Genomic DNA, 12176 nt, shown 5'->3' with positions numbered 1-12176 from the left:
TTCTATTGTCTCTTGAGAATAACATCAAATAGAAGCTGGGCTGTAAGAGGGATGGAGAGAAGGTCTCAAAGGGAAAGGCTATTGAAATAGTCTATTGAAAAATTTATTTTTCAGCCAGAGTAATACAATCCACTCAAGTACTGACATTAGAAACTTTGCAAGCAAGCATAAATATCACATCTTGGTGTTATCTGTAGTTTTTGGTGCTCGGGTATTTAACAAAAAGTGAGCAGAATGAGGGCAGTTATATTAGTGAAATTTATATAGTGCTAATGGAATGAAAGAAATTTTGTTAAATTCCTAACAAGGCTACATCCGTCCCCACTCTTTGTCTCTTAATTCATTCCTCTTGATCTTCCCAGTGATTGTCTTTGGCAGCTCTTGGACAAACTCCACCTAAATAAAATAAAGAGAGAAAACAATGTAGCATGTTCTACCGAGACTTATGGAAGGGTGTCCTGGTTTAAAGTTTCTCCTCAGAAGCATTTACCTTTCTTGGGTATTTATATGGAGCAGTGGTTTTCTTCACATGGTCCTGCAAGTCCTGGGTTAAGCTCTTCAGGTCACTGGATGAAAAGGCTGGTGACAGAATCACAAATGCTTTCACAACCTGTAAGATAAGATTAACAAAAGTGGTCTGATGTGGTCCATTTTTAAGAGCTGATATACAGGTTACCAGGGAGCAGTGCTGCTCCGAGTCATGACATTCAAAAGGGAGGAACAGGGAAACCAGCACACTGTAAGAATTGATTGTGCCCAGCTTCTGCACATGCACGTGCAGAAGGGAAAGTTGAAAGCACAGCTGTCCTGCCCTCGTTACAAAGCAAAAGCCTTTGCTGTTTCCTCTCAGCAGCAAGAGGAAGGGGCAACAAAAGGTGCCTCTGTAGAATTCTCCCCAAGGCTAAGGGACAATTTGTTTCTGAAATTCACACTGAGGACAGTAAGCCCTATTATCCCAGCACAGGGCTGTGCTTTCACCACCCCTGCAGCCCAAGTCTAATGCCAGGGCAGTTAGAGTATAACTTTGGCTACACCAAGACAGTCATAAATGACAATTTCCATGTACAGAAAAATGCTTAAGAACAAGGAGAAAGTAAACATCACTGTAATATTCTCCACAAAGGAGACCTTCTTGGGATCAAAACAAACTCAGAAGAGCAAAGGCGTGTAAATGGGAAGGGATTTTGCTTGTCACTCCAAGTAGGATTATGCATGATACACGTAGATGAGGTGCTTAAGGTCGTGGTTTAGTGGTGTATGTGGCAGTGCTGGGTTGGACTCAATGATCTTAGAGGTCTTTTCCAACCTAAAGGATTCCTTGATTCTGAGATGACATGACTGCCTTAGAGCTGTACATTATTCAGTAGAAATTTCTTTATGTCATCATATGTTTAGACAAACACGTTGCTTTCCTCCTCCACCACTCAGCATCATTACCTCTCCTCTGAGGGGATCTGGGCTGCTGACAACAGCTGCTTCTACCACAGCTGGGTGCTCTATCAGGGCACTCTCTACTTCAAATGGCCCAATGCGATACCTAGTAAGGAAAAATAAAACAGGATTTGGCTTTTTTTAAGTGGAAAACAAGTACCAAATGTTTTTTAACTGTACTATTGAAGAAAAAAACCCTCCAAACCAGAACAAATTAACAACCACCTATAGAAACTTCAGCCAAAATGGGGAAGCTGGTTGTGTTAGAAAGAAGGAGCATTTCAGAGTGCTCATGTTGTAGAGGACTGCTGGGGCTGTGGATTCCTCTCCATCTCTCCCCTTTCCTCAGGGCTCCTAATCTGGAGCTCCATCCCACTGATAGCTGGGATCTGCAGTAGCAGCTGGTGCCACATTATGGTATCCCATCATATAATACCAAATTGTTTCATTTTATTATGTTAAAGTGCTTCAAATGCTCTTTGAATCCATTAGAGATGCCCTTCAATTTTAGTCAAAAATGAACTAGATAAAAATCCCTCCTCAGCCAGTTGAAGTCTTCATTCTTTGTTGAAACAGATGAGATGTTGCAGGGGAAATGGATACAGAGATGCCACTGACATCACCAAGATGATACTGCAGGTCTATGAAAAGCTAATAATAAAAGCAAGTATTCCTAAATCAAGAGGTCAATACATTCATCACAGGATTATTATGTCAGAAGCTCACTAGGAACACGACATGTAAGACAATACAATGGCAGATTTAGAGAGAAGTGTGCAGACTGACCCTGAAGAAATGATGATGTCATCATATCTTCCAATAAACTGAAAATACCCATCTTCATCCATAGTCCCTCTGTCTCCAGTGACATAAAAATCCCCACGTTCAGTTTCTGCAGTTTTCTTAGGGTTATCCTTAAAGTGGTTTACAAACAGTAGTTTAGATTTTGAGCATGAATAAGCTATTTATTATGCTATAATGCACATACTGTCAAATGCACTGGAGCTTAATTTTTCAGTCAAGGATGTGTAAGAATTGTATTGATACTGTTATCATCATCATCATGGCTAGGATTTGCAAAATATTTGCTATATGACATTGCTATAAATACAATATGTTTAAAATAATTGTTATTCTTTAAAAAAAATTAAACTCAATCTTGAGCAAATTCTTCGCTTCCCTTTTCTAACATCCACCAATCCAAATAAACAAATTACTGTGGTAATAAATAAGAAACTGGTGAAAAATATTCAGCCTTTTGGACCACTATGCAACTGGAGAGATTTTGGAGGAGATTGGTGGTGGTAAGGAATAAAATAAAGTCCTTACCAGATATTCAGAGAAAAAACCAAGTGGTCTTATAGGTTTGCTTCTGACAGCAATTTCTCCCTGTTGTCCTGGAGGCAGGATATTAGCATTTTTGTCTACGATCTAGAATGAAAAACAACATGTATATTAGTTCAGTGGGAAAACAAACCCTAAACCCAACTCCAAATAAACAAAAAGCCCTTATGACAGAATCTGAAGAGCAGTCAACAAACCTGAACATCATAAAGGGGAGCTGCCTTCCCCATTGATCCAGGTTTAATCTTCATTCCTTTAAAAACAGAGCAGATTATTCCCTGTAAAAATCAAACCAAAGTTTTGCAATAGAAACCTGCTACGTTTACACTCAATTCATTACATATATTTTCTAGACTAATTACAAAGTAAGGAATTAAGATTCATAGGATCCTATATGCCAGTGCTGTATGGTAGGGATAAGAAAAATCAGGAAATTCCCTGGAAGAATCCTGTTCCATGATCTGGAAAGAATTCATGCCCTGTGCGGTTCAAACTCCGCCCTCTTGACTCTCATTGTTACTTGGAATTTGCTTAAGGACATTTGTGGAAATATTAGGGAACATCTGCTCCCAACAACCCACATTTCTGGCAGGTTCTCTGGGGAGAGCCATGACAGGACCTTCTTTCAGAGATTATCAGGGGAGGAGGTTGCTGAAACATTCACAGAAACAGGAATGAAGAAACACACTGTATTCATTCATACCAATCGTAATGAATATCGTAAAGCAAAAAGGAATTCCAAAGATTTAATAGAACATGGACCCTACAGATGTACCATTTCAGTTTGGCCATAAACTTCATGAATGTCCACCCCAGTCTGGCTCTTCCACTGCTCCATGACTTCTGGGTTGACTGGTTCCCCTCCACTCACGCAGTACTTCAGGTTCATGAATTTGTACCTTCACAGGGAGTCAAAAACAAGAGAGGCAGTACTTAATCTACTGGGCAAGACAAGGAGCACACAACTGTAAACAACACTGGAGACCCATTTACTGGGAGAGTTAGTCCCATGAAGGGGGGAAATCAGAGCATCCCTGATCCTTCAGCTCCTGACAGAACAAGGACATCAGTCTGTGCTCAACACCACACATATGAGTAGCAGCAGTCAGAGTTAAGCACACATGAAAAATAAAGTAAAACTTTTGCTGAAGTCAGCCTGGATTATAACTAACCACAGACTGATTTGCTGAGCCAGGGCCCTGCTTGCTGACCCTTTGCAACAGGGCAAGGGAGAAAGTGCAAGAGGGAAGGAAGGAACAGGCAGTGAGAACTGGAGCAGGGGATGATGAGTGACTGCCACAACCACTAACTCCCTCACAGTTGTGCTGACACACACTTTCTAGGATGAATTCCTTCCCAAAGCGTGGACAATTAATGCAGTAATCGAAAATTATGATAAAGAATTTAAGAGACTGTTCCATACCCTCAGGGGTTTGCTCACAAGTTCAGTAGTGAAGTCTCAAATTTCTTAGGGAAAGCATCAAGTTTCTCTATGTTTGATCACTAAAACTCATCAAAACTCAAATTTTGTATGACGGCCTTTTCATGGAGAATAATTTGAACTAAATTATTGCCCTATTTTGGGTCAAGCAGCTGGATATGGGAGATCACTAAAGCTTAGCCAGGGTAAATTAAACATTAGTAAATAATTTCTTGACATACCTGGAGAGATCATTTTGCACCAGCATGCGGAACAGTGTTGGAGCACCAACCAGCACGTCAATTGGGAAGCTGCAGAGAGTCTGGTGAGTTAAACAAGATGGACATGTGAAGCTCAGACAAAAAACTGCCTTGTGAATGTACAGTAAACAGGTGACATAGAAAGGAGAACTACATTTGCCCCCTCTGTAAAAGCACCACTCTCTTGGGTAAGGAACCCTCCTCCAGTTGGTGCAATATGCAGAGATTCACAGAATATCTGACTGGACAAAATCCCATGCTCACACATGACACCTAGACTCCACTGCTTGGGGCATGGTCAGAATAAGCCCATCTCTGTCTGCATCACAGGGAGGTTTTCACTTTCTTCTTGTCCAGTGTGGGCAGAGAAATGCTTTAGTTTCAGTCTCTATTAATACTAGCTGATATCACTTCCACAGTCATTAGAATGAATGAATGGCAAGCAGTAAGTGCTGCTTTTGGATGATTTTCATTGACATGCTTACCAGCTTTGAGCAAAATGTATGAATGAATTGTACGTTTGGCCCCTTCCGTGTACATGAAAAACGCAAATATGGGTTTTACACAACACGTGGAGCATCTCAAACACAACTATGGACACAACTCTCATGAAATCTACGGAAGCTGTTAAGAATTATTTTTTGTGCCCTTTCTGCAGGTTACCACATATTCATGAGTTTTTCCCTTACATTTAGGATGACTGCTGAGTCAGTCTGTGGTAGGTTATGTATAAAGACGCATGACCCGAAAACCCAGGGATCATAAACAGATGCCACTGAAGTTAGTATCCATCCTGTGTCTGCTGTGTTCCATATCATGTCAGAAGGTGTCAAATCTAACCAGTACCTGATAGAGCAGAAAAAAAAAAAGAATGAAAAGATAAAGAAAAATATTTGCTTAAAAAGCCCAAACCCAAACCACAAACAAAGGAAACAAAGAAACCCAAAGAAACTCAAAATCCCAAGATTTCTGACAAGATACATGTGCACTGAGCACTCAAATAAGTTGAAGAGCTAGCTCTATGATAAAAGGACACCTACCTATATGTTTGCACAAATATACATATACAAACCCACATATGTATATCCTACATATATCATGTCAGTCGCAATATAGGATAGAGTGGGGCAGAGAGGGGAGTCTGAATATCAATGCAGTGGCTTTCCAGTAGATAGGAAGATAGGGCTGAAACTGCAGCATTCAAGGATTCTGTGTTGGAGACCAGATATTTCAGTTCTAAGGCTGCTGAGAGACCGAGTGACCTGTGCAACCAACAAACTCTGCTCGTCTACACACATCACAGAGCTTTTTGCAGCCCAGTGTGGTATCTCTTGGTTCTCTGCACTGTGATATTCCCAGCTGACAGCTGTCCTTTGAACCACTCTGGAAAGGGGGTAAGAGATATTAGCTGAAAAATAGAAACACTGGGGATGATCCTACTCCCCTGGAAGTTTGCTGGAGTTTGTACTCTGATTTCAAAGGGAGAAGGACTAGAGCTGCACATTGGTATTTCTTACTCAGTAATTTTTCACCAGTTCTACTGTGCAGCTTCAATTACCTTATGTTCAAATCAGGCTCGAGCCTTTCATACCTTTCACTTAAAAGGGGTCTGAAACCAAGACTGCCCTGGGAATGTTGAGTCATCTTAGGAGAACCTGTGGTTCCACTGGTAAAGAAGATAATCATTGGGTCTTGAATCCTTGTTTTGACACAGGAATGGTCAGCAGCTTGGTTTCTTTAAAAAAGAGAACGTAATAATGATTTCAATGGTTCCTTTACACAGGCTTCAGAATGTAATGAAGTATTCCAAATAAGCTTCACAGAGTTTCACAAAATTATACTAAAATAATGTGATGTTATACTTCCTCAGAGACAGACTTCCCCTTAAAAAGAAGAGGGTAGAAGCATCCCAGAATGAGACCACTGTTAGCAAACAGCTCAATGTGGATTAGCAATCTATTAACTCATACTCACTTGTAGAGCTCAGTGAAGTTCAGCCACCCTTCCCTACTGCCCTTGGACACCATTAGCTTGGTTTTCAGAAACTGACACTCAGATGCCACTGAATCCACTGCAGGAGCCAGTTTGTCAGTGGTAATTATGCACGTGGCCTTTGATGCCTGGAGTCGATACAGGATGTCTTTGGCTGATAACTGGGATACCCCTGGAATTAAGACAATTCCTGGAAGAGAGATAAAGTTAGTTTGGGTTGGCATATTTTTTTTACATCTGATTCTTTTCTAGGAATCTAAACTATAAACTATTCCCAAACTGACCTCTGATATGGATTTGTCCTGGTGTTCCCCAGACAGACAGTTATACTGAATAATGCAGATGCCTGTGCTCTCCTGTAAGCAATGACACGTGGACCTGTCTGGTGACTTCCATGGCTCTTCCCTGTGTTTTGGCATCTTCAGGCCTGCTGCACAGGCCACCTGTCCTATTGCACCTAGTGCAAACCCTTCAGGACTGCCTGCATAATTGGTAGTCGGGCCACTCACTGGATTATGACATTACTTTTCCTTCATAAACCACATATGTTCTTGATCCTTTCAACCTACTTGCAGTAACCATTTTGCCAGTCTCAGATATGCTCACTGACCTGCTCGCATACAGGCCACATTCACCAGCCACCACTCTGGGATTCGTGGTAGGATCACGATAAGTCTGTCCCCCTTCTGCAGCCCACATTCTTTAGTCAGCACATTGGCCACTTTTCGAGACAGGAACCCCAGCTCCTCAAAGCTCCACTTCACTTCTTCTCCTTTTCCATTTATCCACCAAAATGCAGGGTTTGGTGGTCTCTTTCCAGCCTACAAAGCATAGGGATTCAAACACAAAACATTTTCTTCTGACAGACCATGAAATTATAATGCAAAACCACCTGCAAATTATGGAAGGTCTGAGTATTTTACAACTGGCATATAAGCTGTTATTTTTCCCTTGTCCTTAATGGATTGAGATGTGCTATGCATCACGATCAGGTATTCCCAATAGATTCTCCTTTTCTGAACCTGAAATGTTTACCAACCTAATTGTCTCCAGACCCAAATTACTTCAAATGAATTTCAAATTAGAGTATCTCATTGGCACAACAAAAGATCATCTACCTTTTCAATCTCAGACCATTTGTCCAGTACATCACTTGCATAGTTAAAGTACTCTGGTATTTCCTGTTTGCCCCGTCTGATGGACTCATATTGGGAATGCACATCAGAGGCAAGCAGCCTGGGGTGTCCATGGAGAGTCCTGTTAGGAGGCTTCAAAGTCCACAAGAATTTCAGATTCTGCAATTTAAACAACTTCATGGCAGAAAATGAGGTCTGTAGATGCTGTAGACTATGTAAGGAAGTGAGCAGAACTGTTGCTATGAATCCTGCAACAAAAAAAAAAAACAAAAAAAAACCACAAAAAAACCAAACAACAAAAAGAGAAAAATAATACTAAGATTATCGAAAGAAAATCCAGTTATGAATTAATGAGTTATTAATTGAGTTCACTTAGGCTAGTAACAGCCAGACTGATGATTTCAACACTCCAATTAAATGTGAAGTTCCCTATCCGGCTTTCTCATATTTTTGATTTTTTAATTAATTGCTTACAACTCTCCATACTCAAACCCAACATCAGATGTTATTGTTTGCATTAGAATAAGGTTCCTGCTTCTTACTACAAGGCATTCATTAGCTAATTCTCTATTCCTTTTCTACTAGACTTCTTCCATTAGATACTCACTGCTTTGGCTTCAGCAGTTGCTGACTGATATATCCATTGACCACATCCATCCAAGAGCCTTCACTTCAGTGATCCCTTATGCAGGCACCAAATTTGATATAGACATTTCTGCATATGCTTCTTGTAAATTCTCTCTTCCATCTGTATTTACCATAATGATCCTAAAAGCTCTCAAGTCTAATTACTTTCTTGCCACTGCTACTCTTTTATTTCTCTTTATATAATCTTATAATGCTGCTGCTGATTATTTCTTTTCCACAGACCAGAGGATTATTCCAGAGCTGTGCTCAACTCTAAAAATTGAAATGGTATTTAGAGGCTGTGACAGTGACAATGACAATGACAATAAGTGAATGTAAAGATTATCAAATAGGGGGAAAAGAAACTGGCTTGGGTCTAGAAAAGCCCACAGTCAGAGCAGGAGCCAGGGGAGTCCCGGAGGCCTCTGATGATTTCAGAACCCGAGTCCATCTATCAATTTGCCTTTTTCAAATACTAAACTCAATTACTGACTTAGTAAGCTCAATACAAGGTTTAGGGTAAGTGACTCTGGAAATAGAGGGTAATTTTCATTTTTGTTCTTACAAAGGATGAAACTATCCACAAACTATCAACAAAATTGCAGGTAAACTCTTAATCAAATTCTTTTTGATGCAGAATTTCTGTGGCCTGAGTGAATCTGCAAAGTTTTGCCCTTTGTCCCAGGTTTTAAAGTTAATTTTGTAGTCATTTGACCCTTGCCCAGTGTCTTCGACCATAACCATTTGTCCTCACATCTCTGATGAATGGATCTCAGTCTTGATCCAATTTTATTCCTCAAGAAAAAGTAACTTCTTTAACATTGGAATTATTTCCTTATTCCTCTGCAGAGGAATTCCTCTGCTTTTACAGTAAGATTTAATCTGCCTATCAGGCAAATTAATTCAAATACGTAGAACTTAACACATCTTAATTTTTTTAGCCGTATCTGACAGCATAAAAAATCTGGATGCAGATTTCCCCCCAGAACAGATACTTAGTCAAAACCAAGGGTAAAGAGGAATTCCTGGTGTTCTCCATGTTCCATGGAGATTGTGTCAGAGAAACACTGACCAGCTGTAAACAATCCTATAGGATATCATTTGCTGCTGAGAAAGAGTCTTAGGACCTGGATATAAAATTAAGTGTTATTATGTCCCTAAGTGCCACTCACTTCAGCATCAGGATTAAATAGCAAAAAGTTCTTTAGAGAGTACTTAGACTTTAAAGCAGAACACTATTAAGAGGACTTGGTGGAAAAAAATTCTTTTAAAAAAGTTTGACTGGTGAAAAATCCTATTTTAAATATTCCCAAAATACGTGCGTAAAAAATGGCCAGTAATAAAGGGGGGTTTATGTCATATTTTGGGATATACAATAATTAGTATTGTTTTTCTCTTTCTTAAGGAAACAACTGTCAGTAAAAATATTATGATTTTCTTGAAATGTAACCTTTCTTTTAGTTTGTGACCTCTACTGTTAATGCTAAAAAACAATGGATCCACTTTGAATCCTTGAACAAACAAGCCTAATCATTTTGGTTATTACTTTTAACAACACAGCAAGATATTTATAATTTCTTAGTCTGCTCTAATTCTATGATTTAACTGTAATCTACAGATTTCAGAGCATTACAATGACAAAATCTACACAATACCCTGTCAAGGAAAGAGGAGGGACAGAACATTCAGGAACAGTATTCAGGATCAGAAATGGTATTCAAGACTGACAAGATGAAAGGTATTTTAAATTCAGGATTCCCCAGTGATCTACCAAAATGTCTGTTAAGTTTTGCTGTGAGACCCTTCAAGGTCTTAGCACTTTCTCACCTGCAAACCTGGAGCTGAAAATGAAGTAAAAAAAAAAGACCCAGTAATGGCAAAGTCCTTTGAATGACTCCAAGAGTCAGGAATTATTTTTCCTGATTTAGTACCATCTGCTTCTGCTCAATGATCATTAACACGAGGAATTCAGACCAACAACATTTTCCTGACCTGTCTGCTGTGGACAGGAGAGCTTGAGAGCTGGCTGGGGCAGATCCTCTTCGTTCAGTTTGCTTGGCTTTCACAACATATTTCCCAGAAGAGGTGCTCACCTGGAGACGTGGAACCGGGACTCTCTGTCAAAAAGGATTTGGAGTGAAACCCTTCCTACTTTTTTGTTTGCTTCTTCTGAAGTAATGAGAACAGAACGTAAAACAGACTAAACAGCAAAAGTCTTTCCATGAAGTAACCTTTTTCTTGTAATCATTGACACCCTTGTTAATTGTGCATAATTTGCACATTAACCTGAAGCACTTTGGATCTTCTTTTACCTCCACTTTAACCATTCAAGTGGAACAGTGTCTTTCTCTTTCCACTCAGAAAGAATTTGGAAATATTACAGTGGTATTCTTTGAAGATAATGTATCAAAGCTCTGCTGGTACCCACTACTGGACAAAGCAGGACAAAGACTACTTTTATTATTTTCTCTTTTATTTATATGTATCAAAGTATTGTAGTTACACTTTTTAAATAAAAACAATCCTTTGTATGCTCCTAGGTGTGTCCTTTCTCTCTCCCATTCCACACTCTTAATTATTTGCAACTTCTCTCTTCTGAAAATTTTTAGGTCAATGGCAAAAGTGGTTCCAACATCACACATCCTCAAGCCATATGAGTGTTTTCTCCTTTTTCTTCCATAGCTTGTTTTCCTAGATGTACTCCTAGTTCTCTGGGTCATGACCATATGCCAAATTTCATGCGTTATGGCTGGTACCAGTGATGGAACTTTTCTCTCCTCATTTTCCAGATCACTCTTGCCCTTGTCATTCTCTTCCCCACTCTCTGTTCCTTAGGACCTTTCTCTGGATTTTCCCACTAACCGTCTTTGGCAGATCCTGAACAAACTCCACCTGAAAGGCAAAAATACATTCAGGCTAATTTCCCAGATGAAGGAAAGATACATTTTACTAAGAGTGGCGGTAAAAAGGGGGGAAGCTGCACAGTGAGGGCTGGGATGATGGAATTCTGACTGAATGTCTTGCCCATTTGTGCTGGTGGGAAAACTCCAGTATTCCATGAAAGGAAAACTGGACCCTGATGAAGTAAAACCACACGAGTATTGCCTCCCTTTGGGTTCTCTTCAGCACACACAGCGAACCCAAAGCTACAGCTGCAACACACCCTGTCATCTACTCTGATTTTATTTAGCTGTTGTTGGAGTGTTTGTCAGAGTGCAGCTGAAAAGGAGCTGAGGCAGGACAAAAAAGGCTCAGTTTCTGGTACAATTAGAAGATCTGTCTTTTGGGGCTGTACTTACCTTCCTTGGATACTTGTAAGGTGCAGTCACTTTCTTGACATGCTGTTGAAGCTCCTGAGTTAATTTTTCTGGATCGTGTGATGCAAAAGCAGGAGTTAAAACAATGAAGGCTTTGACTACCTGTGTCACAAAAATTAAGGGATTCCATTAACTTTCAGAGGTGGGAATAAAGAGATACATTTCTTGTGAAAAGTGTCTAAATTCACTAAAAAAAAATCTTTTCCTTTAATTTCCCTTTCATTGTCTCTTTATGACAGAATGGTGTGTTATGAAGGCTGCATTCTGCGGCAGAGGATTTCTTTCAATTTTTCCACTTTTTTTCCCCTTAATTTTATATCCTATTAAAGATAAAGATCTCATCCCAGTTGCTCAAAGAAATGTTACAACATTGAAAAACATAAAATAAAAATTAAACACACTGGATATCATGGCTACCATGCACTTAGTGACAAAAAGAGGAATATATAAAGTCCATGTCTTATGCAAAAGGATGCCACAGTAAGTCTGAAAAGCCAAACTTCTTTTTTCCCCACATCAAATCCCACAAACAGAGAAATAATTCTGAAATTCTAAGACTGGTCAAGATACGGATTTAAAAAATTGTTAGCCCATTTCATTTGAAAAACCTGCAATATACTGAATTCTAAGGAAGCCTAGGACATATAGG

General features: G+C 39.6%; 2 protein-coding genes across 12 annotated transcripts in view; both read right to left on the bottom strand.

Annotated features, from left to right (window-relative positions):
* Nucleotides 1–87: 87 nt before the first annotated feature.
* Nucleotides 88–12176, bottom strand: part of LOC116794673 (acyl-coenzyme A synthetase ACSM4, mitochondrial-like) — a 20740-nt gene continuing 8651 nt past the window's right edge. For 2 of the 5 annotated variants that reach the window (XM_032703519.1, XM_032703518.1), the window contains exons 2-14: nt 7566–7831; nt 7058–7268; nt 6430–6637; nt 6047–6190; nt 5145–5301; nt 4438–4517; nt 3551–3674; nt 2973–3053; nt 2761–2862; nt 2218–2345; nt 1438–1537; nt 491–610; nt 88–396 (exon numbers count right to left, since the gene is read on the bottom strand). In XM_032703519.1, the coding sequence (XP_032559410.1) occupies nt 310–396; nt 491–610; nt 1438–1537; nt 2218–2345; nt 2761–2862; nt 2973–3053; nt 3551–3674; nt 4438–4517; nt 5145–5301; nt 6047–6190; nt 6430–6637; nt 7058–7268; nt 7566–7763 (1740 nt within the window). In that variant the 5' untranslated portion in view covers nt 7764–7831 and the 3' untranslated portion in view covers nt 88–309. Of the gene's footprint in view, nt 397–490; nt 611–1437; nt 1538–2217; nt 2346–2760; nt 2863–2972; nt 3054–3550; nt 3675–4437; nt 4518–5144; nt 5302–6046; nt 6191–6425; nt 6638–7057; nt 7269–7565; nt 7832–10202; nt 10408–12176 lie in introns of those variants that run through there. The other 3 variants (XM_032703520.1, XM_032703517.1, XM_032703521.1) reach the window with 3 other exon arrangements.
* Nucleotides 10877–12176, bottom strand: part of LOC116794670 (acyl-coenzyme A synthetase ACSM3, mitochondrial-like) — a 24379-nt gene continuing 23079 nt past the window's right edge. For all 7 annotated transcript variants that reach the window (XM_032703503.1, XM_032703499.1, XM_032703505.1 and 4 more), the window contains 2 exons: nt 11510–11629; nt 10877–11102 (listed from right to left, as the gene is read on the bottom strand). In XM_032703503.1, the coding sequence (XP_032559394.1) occupies nt 11016–11102; nt 11510–11629 (207 nt within the window). In that variant the 3' untranslated portion in view covers nt 10877–11015. The remainder of the gene's footprint in view (nt 11103–11509; nt 11630–12176) is intronic.

The sequence above is a fragment of the Chiroxiphia lanceolata genome, chromosome 16, assembly GCF_009829145.1.
Source record: "Chiroxiphia lanceolata isolate bChiLan1 chromosome 16, bChiLan1.pri, whole genome shotgun sequence".
NCBI lineage: Eukaryota > Metazoa > Chordata > Aves > Passeriformes > Pipridae > Chiroxiphia > Chiroxiphia lanceolata.
Note: the sequence above shows the minus strand (reverse complement) of the source record. Positions and strands in the feature narration are given on the sequence as shown.